The sequence below is a fragment of the Ananas comosus genome, linkage group 2, assembly GCF_001540865.1.
Source record: "Ananas comosus cultivar F153 linkage group 2, ASM154086v1, whole genome shotgun sequence".
In the NCBI taxonomy this organism is placed as follows: domain Eukaryota; kingdom Viridiplantae; phylum Streptophyta; class Magnoliopsida; order Poales; family Bromeliaceae; genus Ananas; species Ananas comosus.
This window is the reverse complement of record NC_033622.1, coordinates 13,352,231-13,366,932: the sequence shown is the minus strand read 5'-3', so window position 1 is coordinate 13,366,932 and position 14,702 is coordinate 13,352,231. Positions and strand designations below refer to the sequence as shown.

The 14,702-nt window shown below is 38.0% G+C and overlaps 2 protein-coding genes across 5 annotated transcripts; one reads left to right on the top strand and one right to left on the bottom strand.

Annotated features, from left to right (window-relative positions):
• On the bottom strand, positions 1,525–8,224 carry LOC109705141 (ubiquitin carboxyl-terminal hydrolase 4-like). 2 transcript variants are annotated; one of them, XM_020225902.1, is made up of 6 exons: positions 7,708–8,224; positions 6,618–6,734; positions 5,301–5,399; positions 4,403–4,591; positions 2,783–2,964; positions 1,525–2,327 (listed from the first exon to the last, which is right to left on the bottom strand). In XM_020225902.1, the coding sequence occupies exons 1-6, from the start codon at positions 7,828–7,830 to the stop codon at positions 1,925–1,927; spliced, it is 1,113 nt and encodes a 370-aa protein (XP_020081491.1). In that variant the 5' UTR covers positions 7,831–8,224; the 3' UTR covers positions 1,525–1,924. The 2 variants fall into 2 exon arrangements, with proteins under 2 accessions (XP_020081491.1, XP_020081486.1); XM_020225897.1 differs by having other exon boundaries at positions 5,343–5,399; positions 7,708–7,975.
• Positions 10,056–14,643, top strand: LOC109706833 (cyclin-dependent kinase C-2). Of its 3 annotated transcripts, none has more exons than XM_020227840.1 (14): positions 10,056–10,211; positions 10,389–10,595; positions 10,943–11,024; positions 11,111–11,201; positions 11,283–11,312; positions 11,402–11,514; positions 11,606–11,678; positions 11,796–11,916; positions 12,041–12,158; positions 12,684–12,823; positions 12,984–13,041; positions 13,389–13,459; positions 13,546–14,139; positions 14,283–14,643. In XM_020227840.1, the coding sequence occupies exons 2-13, from the start codon at positions 10,486–10,488 to the stop codon at positions 14,093–14,095; spliced, it is 1,557 nt and encodes a 518-aa protein (XP_020083429.1). In that variant the 5' UTR covers positions 10,056–10,211; positions 10,389–10,485; the 3' UTR covers positions 14,096–14,139; positions 14,283–14,643. The 3 variants fall into 3 exon arrangements, with proteins under 3 accessions (XP_020083429.1, XP_020083430.1, XP_020083431.1); XM_020227841.1 differs by having other exon boundaries at positions 14,253–14,643; XM_020227842.1 differs by having other exon boundaries at positions 14,246–14,643.

Genomic DNA, 14,702 nt, shown 5'->3' with positions numbered 1-14,702 from the left:
AAATATATAGTTAAAAATTAAATTTTAATATAAATTTATAATTACATTTTATAAATAAATATTTAAATGTATAATTTACCTGATTTCAAAAATTAAGTTAATCATAATTGAAATTGAATTTTAAAACCACACTTAAATTTGCGTTTTGAATTCAAATTTGAACTTGACAAATAAAGCATGGATTCAATTTTGAATTCATAGTTCGAATCAAATTTAAAATTAACATTTGATCTTACATTGTGAACTCAAATATGACTTCATAATTTGAACTGAAATTAAAATTTCAAGGGAAATTTACGTTTGAATTCACATTTGGAATTGGACATTTGAACTCATTATTCGAATTAAAATTCATAAGGTAAACTTAAATTTGAATTCAAAATTCAGCATAAAAGTTTAAATTTTAGATTCAAATTTAAATAATTTGAGTCTATAGTTTGGATGCAAAGTAGAATTCACCTCCGAGGAAACCCCCCACCTCTCCCGGACCAAAATTTTTATTTTATTTTTTTTTACAAAAACATAATACAACTTTATTTATTTTTAAAAAAAATTAAATATTTACTATATTATAATTATTTTTATAAATTTTTAACAATTTAAATAAAAATATTTATTGTTTATATTTTTAAATTTTACACTAACTATTTTTTAAAAATTTAAAAATAAAACTTTAAGAGGGCGGCCTGAAGCACAGCCCGGCTCGGCACGACCCGTGCCGTCCGAGGGGTGCCAGGCTGAAGGCTAGGCAGTTCGGGTCCGTCCGGCTCGGTCTGAAATTAAATACGGACCTAACCAGACTAATCGATAACCCATTTTGGCCTGAATAATGTGAGCCGTGCCTGCCGGCCGGCGGACATTACACCCGCGGACACAGAAAGCGAAAAAGGAAGTTCCCTAAAATATTGTACCACACATTTACACTCCCATTCTTATTGTTGGAAGGCATATCCTCACCGTCCACTATACAATGCAACCATCAAAAGTACACTCTATCATATCACAACAGGGACTTGGTCACCGGCGACGGAAACATGAACATCCGGAAAACATCTCTATAGGGATAATTCCATTTTCCATTATAGACACTACACTCTCACATCACATCAAAGCCTCTGGTGACAATAACATGAACATCTGGATGACATCTCTACAGGAATAATTGTATTTCCTATTTATAAACAAAGATAATTACATTTTTTATTTATAAAAAAAGATAATTGCATTTCTTCCTTTTAGAAAATGACGCAAAACATCCGGATCACATCTCTACAGGGATAATTGCATTTTCTATTTATAGACAGAGATAATTAATATTTTCTATTTATAGAAAAAGATAATTGCATTTCCTACTTATAGAAAATGACACAAAATTAAGTTCCCCAATACATTTTAGTATCTATTTACGCTCAGGCAGGGGGGTGACAAAAACATGAACATGCGAATAACATCTCTACAAAGATAATTGAATTTTCTATTTATAGACAAAGATAACTGCATTTTCCATTCATAGACAATGATGCAGAAAGTAAAACAGGAAGTAGCCTAAAATACTTTAACACCCGTTTACACCCGCACTGTTGAAAAAAATGTGAACATTCGAACAACATCTCTACAAGGATGATTACATTTCCTATTTGCAGACAAAGATAGATGCATTTCCCATTTATAGACAATGACATAGAAAGCGAAAAGGTTTTCTAAAACATTTTAACACCCATTTACCCTCCTCTTTTTATTGTTGGAAGGCATGTCCTCACCGTCAACTGTACACTGCAACCATCAAAAATATACACTGTCACAACACATCTGAATTCACAACCTCGGAGAGCTTCTTCTAATTCCACAATGAGGGAGAAATAATAACAGGAAAAAAAAGAACGAAAGAGTTCTAGAAGGTCAAAAAGGAAAGGGGGGAAATCTCTCAGCTCCTCAATCTGACGCACTCATAGAACAAGATGTAGCCATGATCAGCGTTGCCCGAAAACTCCTGGGCAGAACCAAAGAATGACTGCAGGGTTGATTCATCCATCATATCCACATTCTCATCATCAAAGAAGAGCCAATGGCTGTGGCTTTTCACCGCGCTGACGTAGTGGCCGTGATTGGGGCCAGTCCCTACATGGACGACAACTGCAAAAAGGGAGTACTCTGAGTCATCTGCACCATCAACAGTGTTTGTGAGCTTCAGCTCCATGGGGAACACCACGCGGTACGATAACTTCTTGTAGCGGCCAAGCTGCTCGATGTACTTGAAGCGCTTGAGGTGGATGACCAGAATATGTGGCGGCTTCTTTATCTTCATCCTCTTTTGGGCCTCCTGCAAACTGCATAAACATCCACTTTCACAACTTTCATGTAGAAGGCGAAGTGCAAACAGCAATTCATTAAAAGGCGAAGCAAAATAATCAGCTGATAATATTGAAAAAGGAAAGTCAGTTAAGCTGAACCACCTTTATAATCAAGACCTCTCACTAGCACCCTAACATATTCCAGGTAGTAAAATTTATGCAAGAAAGGAATGTAAAGTAACTCTCACATAAGAAGATTCATACAGTTCGGAGAGGAAGTGAAGCACAAAAACTATAAGAAAATGATAGGGGTCCACAAAAATTTGGGTAGCCAACTTAGGGCTGCACAATGTAACGAGTAAATTTAACAAGTAAATTTAACGAAACCATACTTACACAATAAAATAGTGCATTTGATAAAACTGTTAAATACACAAAGTCACAATTGTCATTAGTCACTTCTCAAGGAAAAAGAAAGATAAATAGACTACCTGCAGCATTTGTCACAGAAGAACTTGTCCTCAGCATTCAAGGTCTCTGTGGAACTGAAGTTTTTAAGACAGCTTGTGATGGAACTATTTTGATCGATATCAAGGCTTAAATCGAAGAATGTTTCATCCCTGGCAGTGACGGTTTCACATCGTAGGCACCTTGTTTCGTTAGTCAGTATACCCTGTAAAGAAATAAAAAAAATCAAAAAAAAAAAAAATTGAACAGCAAGAAACCGGATCAATGCATTTCGGCCCTTGCAGACCAAAAAATCCATGAAAAACTTTGGGCAATTTGATTCACCTGAAAAATAGAGATGTTAATTTTTCCCACAGGCGGCGATCCTCCCCGAATTGGGCAGGGATCGACAGGATTTTGTCCCCATTGGGAAAGAGATGGGGATGGAAGAGAACTTCCACACCACCACCCCCTCTAGGAGGGGGCGAGGAACAGGAATAGGGGTGTCAAACAGGCTGAGTGGCCTGCAGGCCAGCCCGACTCAACACAGCAAGGCCCATATGGCCCATACCTAACGGACAGGCCTGACCTGACCTACACCTATATTATATTTTTTTTATGTTTTATAATTTTTTCTTTTTATAAGTATAACTAAAATTATTTAAAAAACTATCTAAAATGTTTGTAAAGAATTAATTATATATTTATAATAATAATATTAAAAATTTCAAAAGTAAATTTGAGAAGTTTAAAAGATTATAAAAGTAAAAAATAAGCGTTGGGCCTTAATACTTGGCGCCCAATTAGGACTTGGTCTCTGGACTAAGGACCGGGTCCAAGGACCAAGTTCCAATGGGGGAACAGGGTCCAATCCAACTTCTTAAGCCAAAGCCCACTACAAGAACACCAAAATAACCCTATAATATGTAGGGAGGGTATTTTGATTTTTTATTTATTTTAAAATTTAAAAAATTTTAAAAAATTTTAAATATTTTTTTAAAAAAAAGAAATATACAATGAGCCGGCACAACACTAGGCCAGGCACGGTCTGGCACTTATTGCCCGAGCTGGGGAGCCGTGTTATGATATAGGTCCAAAACACCCGGCTTGGCACACCACAGCCCTACCCGGATTTGAAGCCATGCCGAGCCGAGTCAACCCCCACCCCGGGTCAGCCCGCATAAATGTGGGTTGTGCCGGCCCGGAATGGCCCACATTACACCCCTAGACGGAAGTACTACTCTCCAACCAGCAAAATACCCAATCCCCGCAAAATAATACAATATATCAGTACATAGTTTTTAATTAATAATTTATATATATAGAATGCTCATATTAATGCCTTTAATATATTTTAATTTAATCAAATATTTTAAACATATTTAATTTTTCATAATGTATATTAATTAAATAATATTTGATTGCTATACATTATTAGTAATTTAATGTGTCGTACTTAATTATTTGACAATGAATAAAAAATAAACTTAATAATGATAAAATTTAAATTCATTTGAATTAAAATTAAATTGAATTTATTTACTTCTAAATAAAAAATTACTTTAGTATATTTAAAGAAACTACGAGACAAGGGAAGGCTCACTGGCAGGGACAGGGCGGGAACAGAGATCCTAAGACCTTGCAGGGACATGAGGGAACCCTACCTGAAAACTCTTGTGAACCCAAGTGACAATTGGCTCTTTTTGCACCCCGTTAGGTAGAGGATGGCGCGGTCCATTAGCAATTTTTTCAGGCAATGGTGAAGTTTCTGGGGAACTTTTGGCAGCATTAGCCTCTTTCTCAAGAGTATCCACGAGTTCATTCAACAGGAAATTCAAAAACTCATGAGCATCCTGCAAAAGGGCAAGATAATGAGAAAATGATTTAGACATGGAACTTGACGTTCAGATTATATTGATAAAATCAATAGAAGAAAAAACAAGCGATATTACATGTCAGGGATCTACATTTTTCAATAAAAAGACATGCTGGATATTCCAATTCAGTCAACGAAAATCGTAAAGAATTTATATGGAATTGACTATTTGAGTTAAAAAGAAACTGATATTAACCAGTTAATAGGTGGAGAAGAAAGGTGGGTCGTTAGGTAAAACAACTAAAGCCTGAATAATAGGCAAAAGTCAAACACAAGCAAAACACATTCCTCAAATATATGAACAGCTCGACATGAAGCATTTCTTCCTGATGGCCCTCCGCAGTGTTGGGGACACTTTTCTGAGGTTGGGGCGGGGGGGAAGTAAACCAAGTTGTATGCAATACAGAATCTGAAAGGGAACCATCCACTGTCACACTACTGTTTCTTTGATGTACTTCAGTTTACTAAGAGAAAATATTTTTGCATGGTGCTCCCCAAAAAGCACAAGTCTTTCTCAGAATATAAAAGTAGACCAACTTAAAATCCCACCCTAACCAATCACCACAGAAAAGATAACCCATGAGGAGAAGTCAGTCGTACAATTGCCAAACAAATTCATCCTCATCGAGACTGCTGCTTATCCAAAGGCAGCAACAGTATATCTACTAATGCAGGAATCAAGTTACCTGGTGCATGTAGCTACGGAAATTTTCATTTTGTTTCCTCACCCTTTGAACAAATCGCTTAGGAGCAATAACACCGGTTTTCTTCTTTTGGGAGCTTATCTGCATTTAGTGGCACCTATTAGTTCTTGGAAAGAAAAATTATACCTGCAGACGTTGCAATGAAATCACACGCTAAAAGGAACTACTTGAAAGTGAATTAATATTGCTGACAAGTCCGAAGGATCAATTGAGTTACCTACCTACAATGATCATATCGCATATATAAAATCATCAAAATAGTCCAAGACAGTTCCGATTTAAATGGTCAAGCAATAGAGTCAAAAGAAATTAAAATGTAGATCGGTTGGGCTTTGTGTTCCATGAAAGTGTTTCATTTCGTTGCATAGGTGATGTTACAGAATATCCCTTTGCAAGTCAAATAGGCATAAGCCTTTCCTATAAGCGCATAGAGTTACGAGGTTGCTTTGAATTTGGATATTGCGGGTTCCATTAGGTGGGCAAATGTCAGGTTTCAGCGGCAGGGCAATTTTGGATGCTGGTATATAAATATCTAAAAACCCATGAAGGTAAATCTCATCTTACAGGTGATAATTGGTTTCACATGTTAGAAATTTCATTAGGCAGGCATATGCCAGGTTTATCCCAGGTTTTAGTCGTGTGTAGCAAATTAAAGGCTTAAAGCAATTGAAAATCAACAAGCATCTACTCCACCAACCCATCGCTTATAGTAATGAAAATCAATCAGAATCCTCAAACAACATACATCAGCAGGCCGAAAATTAAAAAAGGAATATCAGTCTGCAGTCAAAATTTTTATATTTTAAAGTATAAACCTCCCTAATAACTAGGAAGGCCTAGTTTGGAAATGTGGTCACTAAAAGCACCATTTTCATACTTTGAAAGGTCCAAATAACTTAAAAGCGCATACAATTCATCCTCCTCCAATACTTTAAAATTGTGACTGCAACTTCTCCCATTGCAATTGCAACAGCAATTTTATAGTATAAAAAAAGGAAAGAATGAAAATGCTTTTGAAATTTTTAGATCTTCTATAGTATAAAAATAATGCTTTTAACCACTGCATTACCAAACTAGGCCTAAGAACCCTAGAACGACAACAACTATCGGGGGAGCCGGGGCAGGTGTGGTGGTTTGGGGGGCTGGGTGGTGGAATCCTATATGAAAGTGTGTACAACCATTTTCAATATGTATATGAAATAACCAACATAGATATCAAGAGAAGTTGTATTAGCAGCAAAGGAAATAGTAACTTTATTATAAGAGCACAAGAATAGGCTTGACTGAAAGATCTTTTACCTGAGTGAAAAGATCTGCTAAACATGTCAAAAGGTTTTCCTCTGCATCTGTTAGATTCTTACTATTTGAATAGTATTCAAGTAACTGCTCTCGGAAAGGAATACAAAAATAAAGTGCCTGAGTAAAGGAAATAACATTTAGCAGCGATATTAAAGATGTCAAAGTTATAAGAAAATTAAAGAAAAGAACAACCAAAATATGTTTTCATACTAAATGATAGATGACATAGATCTAGTACTGAACTTATATACTAATTAGACAGAACACATAGCAGGCTGGGAAAGAACAGATTGTTGAAATAACACTGGCTATTGCAAACATTTAACCTGCATGTAACAAATGCAGATGACACAAAATTAAGTGTTTGATTAAACTTTTACAGGGCACAAATAACAACAAAAAAACAAAATGATGCTCCTCTCAATCCTTCAATACTATGTACAGTAGAATTTGTTTCCATAACATGCATCAAACTTCTTTTTTCCAATGTTATCTTCCTATTACTCACCAAATACTAAATGTTCAGAATCAGACGAGATATTAATGTACTTTAACATTTTTACTCTCTAGCATATATTTAGTTAAAATTAACTAATTCATGCAGAATTTTGAAAATAAATCAGTCACGCTTAAATTAAGAAAAGTGAGTCTAAGTGCATGTCTCATCTTATTCTTGATTCAGTACAGACCACTAATAAAAGGACCAGTGGCCGTATCAAATCAACTTTACTCATCACATCAAAAATCTTCCCTTCCAAACAGGAGCAGAGCATCAAAATTCAAAAGAGAGTTGTGTTGCTTTTGGTTGTGCGTCAGCTAATACAAGCACAAATTATGCAGAAACTAAACAGAACAGCAAAAGATTTAAAAAATCGTCTCAGGCCGCAAGAAGATGCTGATCATACAAAGTTGCGACCGGAAGAACCCTAACCGTCTTCTGGAATAAATTTGCATAAAACGAAAGAAAGAAACAACAGTAATAACGGGCAGGATATGCTTCTGGTCACATCTCGGAACAATTTCTTTGCAAAGATGGCACGAAGACAAGAAGAAAAGCGAATAGAGGATCCCACAAGGGGAAGAAGGAGACCTGCAAGACGCTGTTGCAGTAGCAGGTGTTGCCGAAGTTCTCGAGGCCGAAGTACCTCTCGCCTTCGGGGAACTGGTCGCCGAGGGCCTTCTCGAGCTTCGACCCGGAGGATCCCATGACCATCCACCTCTCCCACCACCCCACGGCGGCGCCGGCGAGGTACCGGAACCCTGACCCAGCGCCGGGGCGGGCCCTCTCCGCCGTAGACGACGAGGTCTCCACCGTGGGCGATCGCGAGGTATTAGCCGTTCTAGGGTTTTGGACGCGGATCCTTCGGGGAGGGGGAAAAGGACGCGAAACCCCTAGGGCTTCGATCCTCGGCGCGCAACTAGATGATTGGGGAGCGGAGGGAGGGATTGTTCGGTGGTGAGTGGTGAGCACGGAGATCTTTGTTTCGACTCCCTCCGGTTTTACCCGTTGTTTTCCTCCTCCGATTTCTTGCTCTCCTACGGAATCCTCATCATCATCATCGCGGGTGAATCGCGATATGGACGATTCCGTACCGCTTTTAGGTTCCCGTTGCGGCCCCCCAAAGAATTTCGCGGAGGCCAACGTAACCGTGAGCAGAATTTTCCTCTGGGCCGGATATGGGCTGAAAAGAAGACCCACGAAATTCCGGATTTGAACGTTGTCCATAGATGTTAAGGGCATGTTTGGTTCTTAAAAAATAATTAAAACAATTAAAGATGAAAATTTTTTTATAGATTTTTTTTCTACTTTTTATTAGCTGGTTTGACGAAATAATAATAATAATAATAATAATAATAATATATTTTTTATGTATCCGTGTTTGGTTTGTGTGCAAAAATATTTTTTATTTTATTTTTTTAGTTAGTTGAAAATTTTAGTACATAAACAACTTTATAAAAGAATGATGAGATTACCGAATTTTAAAATTTGCGTGATGCCGTGTTAGTTTTGTTGGTGCGACGTAGCCATAGTTCATGGCAGCGCTGGCAAGTTGCATGCGCAACAGCGGCACCGGTAGCTTACAGACACAACTAATTAGTAGAACGTCAACGTAGAGAGAGAGAGAGAGATGCGTGTAGGGCTCCATCCACCGCGACGACAGCGGTAGGTTTTACGGATGTAAAGAGAGAGTGTGATTGCTACTGTAAAGATAGTGAGGGAAATAAATAATGCTTGGGAAGTCAGTAGAGATGATAAATAATAGAGCGAGATAATTTTACTGCGTATATATATATAATATATATATATATATATATATATATAATATATATTATATATTAATTTCGGAAGATAAAGATGATGGTGATAAATTGTATAATAATATATTAAAAAACGATTTTTTTTCTTTATCACTCTTCAAAATAGTTGAAAGAAAAAAGTTTTTTATTTTTTTAAAAAAATATTAAAAATTGAAAGCAAAAATTTTTAATAAAATATAAAAAATTTCTAAAAAAATTTATTTTTTCTACAAACCAAGCACAAAAAAAAAAAAAAAAAACAGTTGAAACTAAATTATTATTTAAGGAACGGATCAAACTCTAATCTTATGGTGATTCGGAGATGCTTTTTTGTTTACACTTCTTCAAGCTATCGTTGGGTCAAGCATTAAACCCCTTACATCAGGTTTTTTTTTCTTTTTTCTTTTTTCTTCTCGATTGACGTTGTTGCTAATTATTTTGAGCTAGATTTTGAGTCCGGTTATTATATTTTAATATGTATATAGGTTTTTTTATATTCATAAATTTTCGACTGTTAAATTTATCCATTCAATCATTTTTATTCGTTAGATCATATTATTCAACCTTAGACAACTACTATCATTCTAACCTCATATTTCTTCATCCGGCAGTCGAAAAATTATAAGTACAAAAATATTTATACTCATAGGAGTATACTATCTCTATCCGTAGATTATATACTATAAAATTTTTCACTTAGTCTGGAACAATTAACCTTTGTTAAATTTGTAATCACTGGATAATAACTCCGCTGCAATCCCCGTTAAAACTATCATTCTCAACAATTTGATCACATATTTGACAATCATGGAATCACACGAGTTAAATTTTGAGTGAATTAATTTAATTCGTGTGCTCAACTCGGAAACATCTGGGTAATTTTTGGCGATAAACAACAACAGAATTATTATTATTGTTAAGGATAAATTTAGAGAATTAGTAGGCGATTTTTTTTTAATCTATGAACATACACAATCCACATACAACTTGCACTCGGCCCAGATGAAATTCGATCTCAGGCGTCTCAGGCCCGGCCCAAATAAGAACTTCGCGGAAACTCAAATCTCGCGCATTGCAAAGCCCAGTGTTATCTGAATTTACCATGGCAGTCCATGAAATCTCTGCGGAATATCCGGTAGAAGGTCCATCTTAATCAAGCGCAAGTAGTTTCCCAATCCCCCGTTACCATCTGGGAAAACGACGACCCTCTTTTCCTCTTCTCCTCCTCGTGCGAATCTCTCCAAAACCTCTAAAGCGCTCTCTCTCGATCTCTCCACTATTCGGCGGCTGTGCGAGGTGAGCTTTATTATTATTATTATTATTATTATTATTATTATTATTATTGTTCCTTGTCTTTTCGTTGCTTCGTTCTTTTGTTCGGTTTTTCCCTGTTGCCCTTTTACCCCCTTCTTCCTCGCCCAAAACCCTAACCCTAATCGACTAATTCTCTCGATTTCTTATTCTTGGCTTCAGATAGTAAACCGCCTTTTGTTCTGGTGTGTTTGTGCCGCGTTTTTGGGTAGCATTTTTTTTTATTTTTTCTGTGCGAGTCGCGGCCGCGGTGGTACTAATGGCTGTGGCCGCTCCCGGGCAGCTGAATCTGGACGAGTCCCCCTCCTGGGGATCTCGCAGCGTCGATTGCTTCGAGAAATTGGAGCAGATCGGTGAAGGCACGTACGGGTGAGTTTGATCCTTTCCTTTTCACGGTCTTAGGGTTATTTCATACGGTTTCCTTTCTTAAACCTAGCGGTAAGCGCTTATTCACTTGGCATTGGATCGGAATGGAGACGATACGACGAGAGTAAGGAACTGGTGCGATAAATGGGGTTGTTTTATTCTAATACTCAGGCGCCTCTGAATTGCTAAGCTCTTGGCTTTCGCCAGTTTTACTCTCGACTTATTGAATGGGAACCAATCCCAGATGCGAAACAGGCGAAGAAGTATGATGCAGAGAGGAGATGCTGTTCCTATTATTGGAATTTAAGAATCGGAGTACTGACTTTCGTCTTCTTCTTTGTGAATTGCAGGCAGGTTTACATGGCTAGAGAAACAAAAACTGGTGAAATAGTGGCTCTGAAAAAAATTAGAATGGATAATGAAAGAGAAGGGGTATGCCTTCTTTCTTCTCTTTCCCCTTCCATAGATACACCCTTCCTCGCTATTTGGTAGAAGGTTAAGTGCTCCTTTTCTTGTAGTTCCCTATTACAGCCATACGTGAAATTAAAATACTGAAGAAGCTGCATCATCAGAATGTTATCCAGCTGAAGGAGATCGTAACTTCTCCTGGTACTTTTCTGATATTCTTTATCTCCATCTTCTCGTCAGATGTATCTGTTTTATAAGGTGATTTTGTGTGGACTCTCCCAGGTCCTGAAAAGGATGAACAAGGAAAACCAGGTATTGCTTGTTTACAGCCGCATTTGTCCTCACTCGCTATCATTAGTAGACCATCCTCTGGGTCAGTAATTTCAAATTGTTTCAAACAGCTGAGGGTAACAAGTACAAGGGAAGCATCTACATGGTCTTTGAATATATGGATCATGATTTGACTGGATTGTCAGATAGGCCTGGGATGCGGTTTACAGTGCCTCAGATTAAGGTAATTTGGAAAGCCTGCATTATCTGTTTTTATCATTCATTGTAAACAAAGGTAAATCTATGTTTTTCTAATCAATCTATTATTACATCAGTGTTACATGAAGCAGCTCCTAACGGGACTTCATTATTGTCATGTCAATCAAGTGCTACATCGTGATATTAAAGGTACTATGAACCAGTAGAAATATTTGGCTGTCTTTTTGCAGGGTTGACCAAGAAGTGTGAGGGAGGTTTTGATTCTATTTGACTTCTATTAGGATATGCTACTTCACTTCTGTGCAGGGTCCAATCTTTTGATTGATAATGAGGGCAATTTGAAGCTTGCTGACTTTGGGCTTGCACGATCATTCTCTAGTGATCACAATGGAAATCTCACCAATCGTGTAATCACTTTATGGTATAGGTAAGTTCTCCTATTCTTCAACGATCAGAATGTTATGTTTAGTTTCATTCTAATCTGCTGGGTTGACACAATGTGCTATGTTTCGTGGTTGATAGTTTCTGTTCGTTATGATTTGGTTGAACAGACCTCCAGAGTTGCTGCTGGGAGCCACAAAATATGGTCCAGCAGTTGACATGTGGTCTGTTGGTTGTATCTTTGCTGAACTGCTGCACGGGAAACCAATATTACCTGGAAAGAATGAGGTATCATTTCCTGCATCTATAATTTTTCTCCTTGTTTCTCTCAGTACGTTTGTAGTAGTTAAATTTACCAATCCTTCAGTGTTTTCAAGGGCCTTAAAAACTAAGTTCGACAAGATACTGGGAGAGTACATGTATTTTGATGACAACTTAAGGCATATGATATGTAAGGGTATCAAAGGAGTACTGTGAGAAAGTCACACAGTACTCTGTGCTGTTAGTTAAGGAGGGATAAGAAACAAAAGTTGAGATCCTATGTATATGCTAACACTTTCTGTTTTTCAGCCAACTATTTGATCAATAGAAGCAAATAGATGCTTAATATTGCAAATATGATGGCAACTTAACATTTACATTTACTGAAGAACATTCTATTAAATGCTAAAAAGAGTGATGTAGTCTTTTCATTTTTTTTGGTATCATATTTTCTGTTAGATCTGATTTTTTTTTTCTTCCTTCTAGTTGTTTTATCATTTGAAGTTTTTTATGGCAAAATAATACCAATTGACTCTCTTTTCTGTATTGTAGCCGGAGCAGCTGAATAAAATATATGAGCTCTGTGGAACTCCGGATGAGGTTAACTGGCCTGGAGTGACTAAAATTCCCTGGTATAACAATTTCAAGCCTGCACGCCCCATGAAGAGACGTGTTAGAGAGGTTTTCAAACAGTAAGTAGTTTGCTTGCACTCTCCTTTTGTTATCAACTGCTTTGTTGCCTTTTGTATGAGGTAATATCAAACTAGCTGGATTGGAATATAGAAATTCAAAGTGAGGTCCAATGTTCAATCATTTTATATTTGCTAACTAGAGGTTTATTTGATTTGACAGTTTTGATCGTCATGCTTTGGATCTACTGGAGAGGATGCTAACATTGGATCCCTCTCAGGTATTATTAACATTAAATTTTATCTTGATTATGTGAAATAAGGCTTTTATCTTATATGTACCGGCAACTCTTCACCTTGTGAACATCATTGACCTATGCTATGTGAGTTTCTCGGTTATAACTACCCCTTTACACTGGGAAACGTCTGAGCAGTTCAAAGCTACTAGATTACCTAATGATAAAATATCATGTCATATCTTATCTGTGTTGGTGTGCATCTATTGAATTTTGCATTTGTATGTAGAGCTGAAGTTAAATTGATCATAAACTTTTTCATGCAGCATGGGGGCTGTGCCCTTGTATTATTTGTCATGTTTAACTATTTTTGGTTCCTTTCCATTCTTTAGAGGATATCTGCCAAAGATGCACTTGATGCAGAGTATTTCTGGACTGATCCCCTGCCTTGTGATCCCAAAAGGTATCAATATGATAAGCAGCACTCTATGAATTTTTTTTTGCCAAATTCTTCAGAATTTTCACCTCAATCATGGTATCATGATGCAGCTTGCCCAAGTATGAGTCCTCACACGAATTTCAGACAAAGAAAAAGCGTCAGCAGCAACGGCAGCAAGAAGAAACTGCGAAGCGTCAAAAGCTGCAGCACCCGCAGCCGCACACTCGACTGCCTCCCATCCAGCAAACGGGCCAGCCGCACCCTCAGATCAGGCCTGGCCCGAGCCAGCCGATCCACACTGCCCCGCCCCCCATGGCTGCAGGCCCGAGCCATCACTATGGTAAGCCCCGTGGGCCCTCTGGAGGGCCCAGCAGGTACCCACCGGGTGGAAATCCGACTGGAGGGTATAACCCAACTCGTGGGGGCCAAGGTAGTGGCTACGGCAGCGGCCCGTATCAGCAGCAAGGGCGGGCGCCGCCTTATGCTGGCAGTGGCATGCCGCCCACCGGTGGGCCTAGAGGTGGGAGCGGTAGTGGATATGGAGTCGGTGCGCCAAGTTATCCCCAAGGTGGCCCATATGGTGCTTCAGGAGCTGGCCGCGGCCCCAACATGATGGGTGGAAACCGAAACCAACAACAGCAGTACGGCGGCTGGCAGTAGAACAAAAGGCATGGTGCTAATCTCACTGTTGATGAGAACATCAGGTCGGGGAATTCTAGTGATTTTTTTATGGTAGACTGGTTCTTTGTTTTATCTGACTATCCATGTATATTTTGGGTTATTTATACAAGAACTCTTTTCTTGTGCAAGAATGTAGCTTAGGTACGCCACCTTTTTTTATAATCAGGGCAAAGAAGCGAGCTCTCAAAAAGTGGAGTATGCTTTCCTCGGTAAGTGATGAAGATCTTGAATATGACGGGCTATGGCGGGCTTGAAGACGGTCGCAAGCGTGTACAGCATGAAAATCATCAAATATATCTAAACAAATTCAAGTGAACTTGTGCTGGGATTAGGCTATCAGTTTTTTCCTTGCCCTTTTTAGTTTCTGGAATATGAACGTGTATAAACTTTCTACTTAACGCTCATCTTAGATTGCCAGCTTGTTTGACAAATTTATTTTCTACCAAGATAGTGAACTCAATTATAAGGCCATAGTGCGCCCTGGTGTATCATCCATAATTTTAAAGTGGAAAAATTGTTGGGTGTGATGTGTTCTGCCCGTTGGAGGATATTTCCATAATTTTAAGGAGAAAAAATTATTAAAAAA